This window comes from Pteropus medius, unplaced genomic scaffold, assembly GCF_902729225.1.
Source record: "Pteropus medius unplaced genomic scaffold, Ma_sr-lr_union100, whole genome shotgun sequence".
NCBI classification, from domain to species: domain Eukaryota; kingdom Metazoa; phylum Chordata; class Mammalia; order Chiroptera; family Pteropodidae; genus Pteropus; species Pteropus medius.
In genome coordinates, this window is record NW_024350323.1 from 8,726 (window position 1) to 22,880 (window position 14,155).

Consider the following 14,155-nt stretch of genomic DNA (forward strand, 5'->3'; position numbering starts at 1 on the left):
TCTGCACACAGTATCCAGAACAGTCTTATCAAACATAAAACAAATGTCATTTCTCTGGTCAAAAACCTCCTTCCATCTTACTCCGATAGCAAAGTCAACACTCCCGATGGATTCTAAGGCCCTAGAAGATCTACTCAGCTTTCCCTCTCTATTTCGCCTCTGAACCCGTCTGCTAATTTTTTTTTCTTAATCCATTCTAGCCAACGCGGCCTCCTTGCTGTACCCTGAACATGACAGCACACTTCTGCCCCAGGGACTTTGCACGTACCATTTCCTCAGCCTCAAGTGCTTCCACCCAGGTATCTGAATGACTCGCTCCTTTATTTCTGGTGGGTCTCTGCTCAGAGGTCACTTCTCAATGAGGCCTTCCTGGCCGCTCTATTTAAAATCGCAAAACCACTTCCCAACCCTTCCTATTCCCCTTCTCTGCTTTATTTTTTTTTCTAAATTCTCATTACCGTCTAACATACTATATATATATTTTACTTATTTTGAATACTGTTTTTCTACTTCCTTTAGAGTATAAACTCCACGATGGTTGTTATCTCCAGTGTCTACAGCAGTACCCGGCAAATGGTTAAATACTCAATACATATTTGCTGAACGAATGAATTTCACAGGTCAGAAATGCTATTAAGTGTCACACCATAATGGAATGTCCTTCGATTAGCGACTTGAGCCAGAGAGGGAGGCACAACTCTAAAAGGCAGCTCAGGGAAAGTGTTACCTGTTCGGAGGAGTGACGGTGAGGACAGGAAATACATACCTTGAAATAGTGCTCGATTAGGATTTCTACCACAATGTTCTGGAATTTGATGTTCATCATGGCAGCTACAGTGTCCTCCTGAGCTCTCATCAGTGTAGGACCAAATATCACGCCCATGTTGGAGGGGGTCATAAGATTCTCTTTGCTGTGCTCACACACACTGCCGGGAGAGAAAGAAGATGATTAACAAGATTTTCTCTAAGAGAAAACAAAAAAGCAGAAGGAAAGGAGAGGCCCAAAGTCGGAAGAAAACAAAGGAAACAACGAGCCAAGAATACAAGACAGCCTATAATTAGGGGCCAAAGCGAGACACAGCTAACTTAGCAGCACAGCAGGAGCTGGTGATGGGTCCTTTTTAATAGTTTAAATACTTCTGCAATTAACCCTTTTCTTTTACAGGTGTTAGAAAAAGCAACTCTGTGCTGCCAGCACGTGATCCAGAATGGCTAAACAACTAGTACCAACAGCTTCCAGCAGGCGTGAATCTCCTTTTAACATTCTATCCTCACAACTCGAAAAGGCAGAGTATTTCCTCTCTGAAGCCTGCATTTACAGAGGGTAAAGCACTCCGTTATGGGCAGTTTCCATATGCTCTGGCAATACAGGGACCCAAACCCATATCTGTGGGGCTCCAGGTCTTACAGTCTTCCCATTGCATCCCACTGCCTGCTTGTCCAGTTCCTTTGAAGAATCCCAAGGCCCGATGGGGGCGCCTGTAAGCTAACGCTCCCTTCTGTTCCTCTGAGGGAGGGTCCTTGTACTCATTTAGGACACTCTTCCTTCTTGGTCTCCTTATGAGATTTGGAAGGTAACCTATTCTTTGGGGATTTCTTTGCATTTGACACCTCTCCTTTTATTATATATTTTGTAAACCATTAAGAGGCATAAGTCACACCCCAAACTGTGGGTTAATAAGATGAATGGAACCCAAAATAAGGGAATGTGAGTAGTGAGATAGGTAGGAGTTCATGATAGGATTTGACAGCAAAGCAATCTTAAATTCTCGAGCTACATGGACAAGAGAAAATGGGTACAACTTCTCTTTTTTCATATAATTTATGAAGTGACCCCTCCGATTCCTCCAGCACCCATCCGGCACTGCACGGGGTACAACTTCTTAAACATCGAAATTTAAAACAAAGGAATGGGTATCAGAAGGAGGTTGTAAAAAACCTCCAGTTTAGGAAAAAATAATTTTGATTAGCAGGTTTAGATCAGAGGCTATCGATTAAAACGCCTACAAATAGAACTACCTTGTAATCCAGCAATGCCACTTGTCAGTATCCATCCAAAGGGACATGGGTAAACAAAGTCTACCCAAACCCTACACACCAAAAATAAACAAAAACCATACACACACACACACACACACACACACATGCATACATATGTGTGTGTGTGTATGTATGTATATATATCCCAAAACAAACACGAAAAAAAAAAAATAGAACCGAAATCAAAGCAAATCTCTTGACCCAACTATGGGAAACTTTAAATAACAAATGACCTGTTTTCTTTAACGAATGATTTAACAAGAAAAAATAAAGAGATAAATGGGAAAACTATATCTTGGGAACACAGTAAAAACATAGAGGCCCTATGGATAATGTATCAAGCCTTGGCCTCTGTGCTGTTTATGGGCCCTCTAAGTGGTTTTTCCACACACACGTGGAGAACTACTGCTACAGATGAGGGGCCACCAAACTATGACCCGCAGGCCAAATCCAACCTACCACCTGTTTTCGTAAATAAAATTTTACTGGAGCACAACTATGTCTATTTGTTCACATATTAACAATGGCTGCTTTTGTACTGAAAAAGAAGAACTGAGCAGTCATGACAGCGACAGAGTCCATATAGCTCACAAAGCCTAAAATATGTGTACTATCTAATCCTTTAAGGAAAATGTTTGCTGACCTCTGCTAGAGATTAAAGAGGCTTAAAAAAAATATTTCAACTGATTGCTATGTGTGGCTGTTATTTGGATCCTGATTCAAAAAAAAAAACATATCACATATTTGAGACTACTGGAAATTTGAACACAGAATATTTGATATTAACTAATTATTACTGATTTATTTTTAGACGTGATAATTGTATTGTGTTTATGTGCATAATTTTTATTTTTTTCAATATATGAACTGAAATATTTATGAGTGAAATAATATGATGTTTTGAATTTGCTCTGAAATAATATGGGAAGAGGAGAAACAGGTGGGATACAGATGAAACAAGATTGGCCACAGGTCGATAATTGTTAAAGCCGGGTGATGGGTATGGAAGACTTTCCTACCCTTCTATTTCTGTATATGTTTGAAATCTTGCATAATAAGGCATTTTTTAAAGGACAAGATACTAATAGAGTGGGAAAGTGTGTCTGTCACCAAGTAAGCAGTTCTCATTCCTGAGGATGGTGCTCTTCAGGGCAGACAGCTTTGGTTGCCTTTACTGGTGTGATATCATCTATAATTTACTTTAAATACTTGGATAGAGTCAAGTGCTATGTCCTGAATTTCATCAACGCCATCAACTGCAACCACACCATTATTTCAGGTGCCAGTAAAAAAAAAAATCATTTCGTTGTCCAATCATTACGTAGTATTATTGAAGACATTTTAAATTGAAAATAAACTCAACAATGAATATAATTTAACCAAAATGACTACAGTATGAGCAGCTATTACCAAGTTCATGCATTCAAAGATTATGATAATTATATCAAAACTGCTGCCTGCCAACAGTGATTTTAAGACTCCGTTGATTCTAGGATGCATCCAGAATACAGGTTACAATTTGAAAAACAAAAGTGCCCTTCAGAATGGTTGGAATCTGATACATGTGTTTGTTCATTTTCATGCATACTCTAGGGGTGATTAATTAGTATTTAAAAGACTAATCAGAGGCTAGAGGAGCTACTATAAGGTTCAGCAAACTTCATCTCCAATCGACCCCAGATGCTTTATTAGCATGATTGATGATATAATGATTTCTCATTGCTTAGATGTGTCAAGATATATGGATTGACTAGAAATATTATATAGACACTCCCAAACTTGCAGGGACAGATTAGAAGAATAGAGCAATGGTCAATCTTAAAATCAGAAGGTGAATCAACCAATATTATGCACCCTCAGATGTGATACGGCATAAGATATACAACATCATCACGTGTTCCAGCCAAAAAAAAAATAGTTAACGTGATCCATCTAGTCTCTAAATGGAGCCTCTGTTTTACAAGAAATAAATGAGTGAACGAGCTGAAAAATATGACAATGAAGAGAGCAGACAAAACTAGTAAGACTCCACGGAGCAACTGCTCTGGTTTCAACCAACAAGCTAAAGTCATAAAAAAGAGACAGTGCTAGATTTTAAAAAAATGAAAAGGACATAAGAAGTAGATAGAATGTGTGGCCTGATATTGAAGAGTAGTTAGGATGAACCACCTAGAAAGGTCATTTAGGGGTTAACTGGGGAAGTGTCAACTAATCTGGAAAGGCAGAAATTGTTGAACTGAAAAGGATAGGTTGTAGAATACCATAATCTCATTTTGGTGAAAAACGCAAATGTGTATGTGGGTGTGTGTATACATAAACACAGATACTCATAGAAAGATCCAGAAAACTGCACGAATATATTAATAGTAATGATTTTTGGATGCTGGCAATAGACAGCTTTTATTGTTTTTGTTATTGTTGTTGTATTTTCTAAACCCTACGATGTATGATATTGCTTCTGAAATGATACAAGTGTTATTACAGAAATATGAAGACTCCAATAAGCCTAATAGCCCACATCTTTTAGAATGATAGTCCAGGCCTACAATTACACAGGGGTCCTGCATCTGGGGATCAGATCACAGGATTTTACTGCCTGACTCCATCTGTATTGCTATATTATCTGCCTCGGTTGAGTCTTTCATGAAAGATGCAGTCAGAGCGTCTAAAAAAAAGTTAGGAATTCATTGAGTTTACAGAACATGTTGTACAACTGGTTTTATGTCTGCTTGCTGATAAATACCTGTATGAGTGGCAGAATTAGGCCTGAGGCTTGCTTCCATTATAATATTCCACTAGTAGTGAGATGGCAGGGGAGGTGACCTGTAGAATTCTCCTACCTCTAAGTAACGAAAGCTATGGGTACCAACCAAAAAGAACTGGATAACAGGAAACCCCAAATTAGCTGAGGTCAGTTCGCATCTGACTGTTATTTACCTAGAAAATGGGCTGGCAGTGGGAACACATTACAAAGGAATTGATATAATCACGTATATCGTGAAAGCACAGTTGGCAGGCAGAATAATTATGTGAATTTTAAAAGTACGTGGATTTTTTTGTGTAAATTTCTGTATTGGAACTAAGCCTATCTTCTATTTCCATTTTCCCTACAACTTTTGATTACAAAGGTTTCAAACATACACAAAATCTGAAAGAATGGTACTGTGAACACTCATACCATCTATACCTAGATTCAAGAATTAACATTTTACTACATTTGCTTTCTCTCCTTGTGTATTTTTTCGGAATCCTTCAAAAGGGTTCTGATCAAGATGGTGGAGTAGGTAAACGTGCTCGCCTCCTCCAATGAACACATAAAAATTACAACTACAAAACCACCATCACAGAGAACCCCCTGAAGCCTACCTGAACAGAAGTCCTATAACTAAGGACACACAGAAGAAGCCACCTCAAGACTGGTAGGAGGGGCAGAGACATGAATCAGGCTGGTCCTACACCTACGTGTAGCGGTTGAGATCAGGAAGGATATTTCAGCTGTGGAGGTCACTGCTGAGGAACGAGAGGTACCAGCCCCACATCAGGCTCAAAGATTTGGGCATTATGTGCATTCATTGCTTTTCTGGGTAGAATCACTTCGAGACTGATTCAATTTTTGTTGTTTTGTTTTTAAACCATGAGTTCACATTGGCATTCTCAATTCAACTTTACTATTGTAAAATTTTTTTCTTTACATGTTGAATTTTTTACTTTTATCCCTTTTTCTTACATGGTAAATCTTGGCTTCTGATACTATTAGTATATTTATATTATTTTTCCTCTATCCCTGTAGTGTGTGTGTGTGTGTGTATCTATATCTATATATACATGTATGTATGTATGTAGATATATATCTATAGCTTCAAATTATAATGATGTTTCTAGTACTAATAAAAGGAGGTGGACATAGAGGACTCTAGCTCTCATCCCTGCCCCTTCCACCCTATTCACCACCTATGCCCTTTAGTGATCATTATCATTAGTTTGTTTTTATAATAGCTTTATTGAGATACATTTCCCATATCATATTCACCCTTTTAAAGGGTACAGTTCAATATTTTTTAGTATATTCAAAGAGTTGTGTAACTATCATCACTATCTAATTCCAGAACATTCTCACCATTCCAAAAAGAAAGCCTGAAACCATTAGTAGTCACTCCCTGTTCCCTCCCATGTCCCCACGTACTAGGCCCTAGGCAACCACTAATCTACTTTCTGTGTTTATAGATTTGTTTATATTACATGTGGCCTTTTGTGTCTGGCTCCTTTCACTTAGCATAATGTTTTTTCGAGGTTTATCTACATATCAGTTCTTTATTCCTTTTTTAGGCCTAAATAATGTTCCACTGCACGTTTATACCATATTTTATTTTTCCATTCATCAGTTGATGGTCATTTGGGTTGTTTCTACTGTGGGGCAACTATAAATAACACTGCTGTGAATATTTGTGTACAAGTTTTTGTGTGGACATATGTCTTCATTTATCTTGGGGATATACCTAGGAGGAGAATTGCCGGGTCATGAGGTAACTCTATGTTTAACGTTTAGAGTCATTAGTTTTTTATTTATTTTACTGTGCTTCATCTGACGATAGAAAATATCTGTTTAAATTTGCAAATTTTCAGCATGTAAAACAGATAACAGCGACAACAAAAAACCAAGGTGTGAAACAGGGTATGTAATATGCTACCTTTTTTTGTAAGAAAAAAGAGGGAAGTAAGAATGTATAAGAATTTAAACAGATATTCAACCTCTGGGTGGATAGTCAGGTGTTGCTCACCCACTGTTAACAGGAGAATTTTCAACTGAGCACTGTCGCATAGTGAGACTCTTCAAAAGTCAGAGCTGGAAGAACCCTTCGAGAACAGCTAATCCAGTCCTCCACTATTACAGATGAACAAACCAAGGCCCAGAGAGTAGGCAAGACTTTCTTAAGGTCGCACAGCAAATTAGTGATACAGCTGGAACTTGAACCCAATGTCTATTTCCCCCAGGACAACTTCAAATTAACATGCAAACAATTTATGTGCTGACTGTCATACTTTTACTGAGATGATCACTGACAACCTTTTGAAAAGAAAATGTCTCTTATTATTTCTCTTAGCCCAAACTGCAAACATTGGCAATAAATATAAAAGCCACCATCTTGTTAATTCTATTGATCTACATTAGTGTCTATAATACTCATTTGCTATAAAAAATGAGAAAACAAACAACATAGAATGTCAGGGCTGGATCGAGTTGCAGTGACGTCTCATTATACCGCAGGGAACGTGAGGTCCCGAGATACAGTGACCAGGACTGATCACAAGGAGAGGCCTGGAGGGTCATTTAGCCTGCAGCCACCCCTTCACTAAGGGTCTGAATTTTCTGGTGTTTGAGATCCTCTCCAAATGGAGTTAAAATATATTATAGCCGCATTTTTGTGAGTGTACTGATAACTTGATTTTGTTAAATACAAACACTTAAAATGCATAACAACTTTTCAAAGCCTGGTGTCTCATTTCCTTACCTTTTACTATACAGGAGTGGCCCTGACAGTGACCTGCCATGATCATCAAGAAAGTTGGTAGCAGAAAAGAACTAGAACCGTGTTTGCTGACTCCCAGACACGGTGCTTTCTGCCACACCATACTGCTTCCCATGAGGCAGCAGCTGGCCTTTGAGGAGCCAAGTAAACGCATCTTTACTCACACCAAACCCCTCGGACCAAGAAGTATCACAGCAGGGCACACATACCCCTCGTGCCCGGCCATCCTGGAGCCTGTCACCAGGCCTACTTCCTGAAATGCTGCTGTCTGTTCTGACCTGCCACAGACGAGCAAGAAGCTGGCCATGATCTTAACAATACTTCCCATTGCTTGACGACCTCCCACATGCCGTGCGGCTCACCTGTGTCCGTTCAAACCCACGGAACGCTTGTGCATCGTAGGCAATGCCATTCTCATTTTACAGATGGCCATGCAGAGGCTACGACAGCTTTGCCTGAGATCACACAGCCAAATAATGAGTGGTAGAACTGGGATTCAAAACCTGGTTTATTTGAGAGCAAAGCTTGTGTTCGGCCCACTCCACCTGGTAGCAGCCTTCAACTGAGACGACGCCTCAAGTGAGCTGCATGATGACTGTGGGACGATATATACCAGGGTCCAGGTAAAATCACCTCCGTCACAGAGCACTCAGCGTGCCCAGGATGGAGCAGTTGAGGCTTGGGACTTAATGAGCAGACAGACAGGTCCCCTGCAGTGCTACCACGCGAGGCAGTCCCCTGCCAGCAATTCTCGCTGAAGCCCCAGAAGTTACTTACTTGACCAGGTGTCTTATAATGAGCTCCAGCATCTCTCGGTTCTTTTCCGGTAGCTTATACACCAGGGAGTGAATCGCCCCCAGCCGGTAATCCAGGCTGTCGGACTCTGAGAGAGCAGAGAGAGAGAGAGTTTTGCTTCTTGGGCAACTGGATCGAGCAAAGTCTCACACACACGTGCACACAGAGATGGACAGAGACCCCGAGAGCATGAGAGAGAGGAAAGGACCCAGAGAGATGAACAGGCACAGAGACACGACAGCAAAGAGAGACTGAGCAAAGAAGACACTGAGAGAGAGAGAGAGAGATGGAGAGACCAAAAGGCAAAAAGAGCAATAAAAACGAGGAAACAGGCCTAGAAAGATGAAGAAAATAAGAGAGAGAGAAGAAAGAAGAGAAGACACAGTCACAGAGACAGTCGCAGTTCTGGGCCAAGCAACCTGTTGTTAAGGTCCACATGTAAGTTTCCAGCTATAAACCCTTGGCCACCCACCATCCCAGCAGTACTGGGGGTCTGCTCCCACTTCTGGGCTCCCCTGAGAACCACTGAGAGGCTCAGAGTGAAGGTCAAAGGCATCTCGCCTCAACAAAGATCCATTATGAGGATGAGGCCCCCGAATCTTTCTCCTGCCCACCGCACAGGGCACGATGCGGGAGAAGGGTTACGTCGAGGTAGGCGTGAATACTTGTCGAGTGGCCTCGGCCAAAACTTTTCACGCCTCTTCAGCCACCAACAATTGGGGTGATTCCCTATGCCTTACTTTCCACGCACCTCTCCACCCCTGCCTGCAGTTGTATCTTCTAGAAAAGGTAACGGTAATGATTCACAACACAACTGAAAAGCATCTGAAGAGGCAGAGTGCTGAGGGCAAAAAGGTCAGACAGCAACTGTCATGGAACCATCGTGCTGTCCCCCGGTCGTGTGAACCAAGGCTCTTGTTCTAATGCTAATCGCACCCGTCACATCAGCCAATCTCCTCCAACCCACTCGCCTGACACTGATTTAGAAAAAGAAATAATACAACAGTTGAGTCAGATGATAAGCAAGAATACTCTCATTTGGTCAAGGATAAAAATCTGTGTATGATTTTGTTTTTTTTCTCCTCGATTACTTTATGAAGACGCCGGGACAACACAATTAAGTAGTACCATAAATACTTACTGGCAGCAGAGACCAGCTCCTTGTGGAGTCTGTAAGTCATGACCGGTTCAGAAAGATTCCTGAAAGTAATGAAGATCGTAAGTTCCTTTGGGAAGAGGGGAGCTGGGCCTCGGGTTCTCAGTTCCATGGGGAGCAAGGGTGAAGCTTCTGAGTCTCACAGCTTAGCACGACATCATACACTTCCCATTTCTCTCTTCTGACACTTCGTCAGAAGAATCTTATTGGCTAGGAAGTCAACGGTAGACTCGGGAAAGTATGGGCCAAGACCAAGTTCATTCCCCAGAATGAAAATAGACACGAAGCAACACTGCAAACCCCTAAGTGGACCTCCACCGAATGCTGCTATGAAGTCCTTGCAGTCTGACAGCTGCTTAGTTTCCAAAATGCTTTCACATCTGTCCTCCCACGTGATACTCCTGACGATCATGGGAGGTGGAGCAGTTATTCAAATCCCCAATTATAGAGGGAGAAACAGAGGCTCAAAGAGGTTTATTTACTCAAAAATATTGACTGAACATCTATTTGTATCTGGCATCGTGACAGGTATTAGGGATCCAGAGCTCAAAATGACAAACCTCCGAGGAGCTAACAGACTAGTCGAGAAGAGTACCATATACAAAATTTCTAGTACAATGGGACAAGTATGATTAAACAAAGGTCGGTGGCGGGTGGCTCAGAGGAAGGAAGTAACCCACTAATAACAGCAAATTCTTCACATTTACTCATTTGATCCTCTGACAACCTGATAAAGCAGATGCCGTTATTATCTTCATTTTATAGATGAGGAATCTGAGGCTCAGAGAAGTGAAGTAATTCATCCAAGACCACACAGCTAGCGAGAGCATAACTAGACTCCAATCCGTGCTCTCAATCACTGTGGCGTACTCCTTGCCACTGTCATCACTGTACTGATCCAGGAGAGAGAGAATAAGGACCTTAATAAAGATAGTGGCATGAGGCATATAGCAAGAAAAAGTAAGAAGACTTATTTGAAAGACATTAAAGAGAGAACTCCTCCCATGACTAGGTGTGTTGGCAAGGGAGAGAGTAATCTGGTTTGGGTGACTAGACAGAATAAAAATGGATTTGGAAGAAAGAGGAAATGGTAAGTCACAGGGATCTCTGGGACAAAGGGACATCTCTATTAGGATGATGGGTGGAGCGCCCTTCCTGATCTGAGAAGTAGGTACAGAAATCCCAAACCTAGGATGGTGGTTAAAACCATGAGAGCAGATGCCACTGCTCAAGGAGAGATGGCAAACTGACAGCCAGCAGCTACTAGAGTCCCTCCGGGATCCCTTGTATCTCTGGAACAGTGTATAAAAAACATGGAATGGAATCGGTCGTCACAATATGCAAAATTGATATATTTCACATGAAAATCCATATTTCTGCCCCTATGAAAAAACTGGAAGATCTGGCTACATCGGGCCCGTACGGTGATTTATGGAAGTAAAGGATCTTACTGTTTACATAGAAACAAAAGGGTTGCTATGCGAACAAAGGTTCCATGTGCAATACGCAAGTGGCCTATGTCGCACTCGTTCTCATGTCTCGGACCCTGTGGATATTTAAATTTCCTGTCTCTCCAGTGCAGTAAAACGAGAGAAGAGGCCTGGGAAACGGCAAGTAGGAAGTTCATAAAGGGGACTGCTGGAAATGGTCAAAGAGGCGGGAGAAAATCCAGAAGCAGGTGATCAAGCAGAATCCAAAAGAGGAGAAAGTTTCAAAAAGGGCGTTGTAACAGCTTCAGATGCTACAGGGAGCTCAAGGAGGGTAAAGACTGATGGTAGTCCACTGTGTTTAGCCTTGAGGGAGTAACTGGTGACCCTGCCAACAGCACTTCAGAGCACTTATTACAGTTTGTTATATTTTAATTTATCTTTTCTCTGTCTCTCTCACTGGTCTATGACCTTTTTAATGTCAGTGATCATATCTACCGCCAGCTGGATGCCTACTGCCTGGCACGACGCTAGACTGCAGAGAAGGCACTCAGGAAATGTTTACTAAATGATTTAGCAAATGGAGGACTGATGAATGAGAGACGGCGCGGGGTTGAGATGCGCCCTGCTGGAGCATCTGCACATGCTGAGGAGAAAGAGCCAGTTGAATGAGAGAGGTTCAAGATGCAGGAGAGAGAAGGGATGGTTTTTAGGGCACTTTTCTGTAAATCATGGCGATGGGAGTGAGTCATGCACCTAGAACGCAGATGAAGGAGGCCTGCTCTGAAAATACTGATATCTTTGAGAATTTTAAAGAGTGTTGACTGGCTAGTGCGTATTAAGGCCCATGGATAAGCATCTTAAGGACTAACATCTCCTCCTGGGGGCGCTGTCCACTCACACCTTCAGGCTGGATCTTCCAATCTTTCAAAAGGGCCACACTGCTTATTAAGGGATGAGCTGGGAAAGATATAACACAAGAAGGGACTTAAGCTATATAAATCTTGGAAAAAATTGACTCCTTTGAAAGAGGCTAGAGACAGAATCATTTACTTTTAATATTCTCATCATCGTAAGTCTTCTGAAAGTTTGCATAGCAGATTTCTCTTCGTCTTTACTAAATTATCCAAGCGACCCCAAGAAGGCCACAGTCCCTGGGGTAAGGAATAGGGGAAGGAGCCCCAGTACAAGGAGGGTAGCCTTATAAGTCAGAGATACTTAGGTTCAGATAATATGAGCTGTGACCATGGATACTGCTCGATAAGGATGAGCTTCGATTCCTCATCTGTAAAATGAGCACATACCACCTCCTGTACAAGCTTATCGCGAGAAAAAACGATATTATCAATGCAAGCAACTAGAACACTGCCTAGCACAGAGTAAACTCTCCAACAATAGTATCTTTCTTTTTCGGCAGATGTAGGAGAAATACTCCTGGGAAGAGCGTTCATGTTTATACACAGTTCTGAGACGATGCTACAGCAGGTCATTTAATAGCACTATCTGGGACCCAATCTGTTTTGGATTAATGATATTTCCCAGAGCTTAAGTATCTATCTTAATGGCCAAAAAGTACAAGAATTGAAAAGACGACATTATAGCACATAAAGTATGGTGTATACTATGGGACATAAAGAATGGTAAGAAATGAATGAGTTCTAAACGTATGTCTGTAACAAATATTTTACATAACATAACTTATGCCAACAAAGTGAAGGATATGGTCATCATCGTTGCGCATCCTCAAATTTTGCTGGTGAATAAATTTTTTTTCTACTGCTGCCGCTTCATTTAGTTTCAACATTTTTATTATTGTATTTTCTTGGGGTTTTTTTCCCATTATATTGATTACAGTGATTACAGTGTGTGCAGATATCACACACACAAACGCATACATTAAGTTTGTGCGAATGCAATTTAATGTTTCAAAATGGTTAGCCACCAAAACAGGTTAACAACCTTGAATTGTCACGACTGCTGATTTTACCAGTGAGCCCACTGTGACATCACTCACTATCTGTGCACAATGGCAAAACTTCAATGTTTTAAGGGCATGATTTTTAAAATAATCCCCCCCCACACCAAACAGGCTATTTTTCAATAACAATTCTATTACTTTAACGCTTCCCTTGCTTAAATTCCCAGATTTAAAGAAATGTTGTCTAATGCACATTTTTCTTTGACAGAAATCCTTTTCTTTCCTTTTTTCTTTAGCGATCCCATGCAATCTCCTGAAACTGGGACCACGTCTACTCCAAACGCCACCACGAGCAAGTTTCAACAATTTATGAAAAGCAAAGTTCTGTACCATAGCAGGCATACCTGAGGTAGAATTTCAATGAGCTGGTGATTGTCTTAATGTCCCAATCATTATCAAGAAAATCAACATCTCCTGGGCATTTAGGATCTATTTGAGAAAAGGAAATAAGAAAAAAAGTGAACATTTCAAAAGATCTTACCCTTTACCCCCTTTAAAAGAAAAATAAAGTGCATTAGTTAAAACAACGTTACTCTAACCAGTTTTCGAGGGATGAAAACGATATAAGAAAAATGTCTTCGATGTCTCAAAACTTCCCTCGAACTTATTTCAGTCAGACACGTAAGCACGGAGTTTGGAAATCACCTCTTCCGTTCTTACCACAAGAAAAGGAGCAAACAGAAAATCAACTCTTCTTAAGTCAATCGGAAGACTGAGGTCACACATAAGGCAAACTACTACTGTCCCCAAAACTGAAGACGTTGACAGGCAGATACAGAGTACCAAAACTAACTAGAGTAGAGGACAAGGAGCCAAAAACTCCTTGGGAATGAGTCCAAGGTTAGACAAACCGAATCCATAACTGATGACTGCTAGAGGCTCCACGTGGACGAGATTGAGAGCGAAAAATTCTAAGGGGGTCCAGTCCTGGGGGGGACCCCACACTTTTGTGTGTTTTACTTCCAGAAGCCCTATCAGGTTCTCCCAGTGAAGATCTCAGAAAAATTCCCTCATATTTTTATGCTTCTCAGAGGAGAGGTAAAGCAGCCTTTTAAAAAATATGCACAGAGCATTTCATTCTTCTTAACATTTACCTGTGGCATAACTGTCTACCAAAGATAAGTAATTGAACGTTTGTTAAAATCCGCAAGAAAGCTTATTAAAATACCTGCTCATAAAATAAAGATAGGAAATCATAAACATCCTATATACTAACAATAATCGGTTCAAA

General features: G+C 41.0%; 1 protein-coding gene across 1 annotated transcript in view; it reads right to left on the minus strand.

Annotated features, from left to right (window-relative positions):
- Positions 1-625: 625 nt before the first annotated feature.
- Positions 626-14,155, minus strand: part of OPHN1 (oligophrenin 1) — a 195,158-nt gene continuing 181,628 nt past the window's right edge. The window contains exons 9-12 of the mRNA XM_039838984.1: positions 13,269-13,406; positions 9,505-9,563; positions 8,346-8,451; positions 626-926 (exon numbers count right to left, since the gene is read on the minus strand). Coding sequence (XP_039694918.1) covers positions 641-926; positions 8,346-8,451; positions 9,505-9,563; positions 13,269-13,406 — 589 coding nt within the window. The 3' untranslated portion in view covers positions 626-640. The remainder of the gene's footprint in view (positions 927-8,345; positions 8,452-9,504; positions 9,564-13,268; positions 13,407-14,155) is intronic.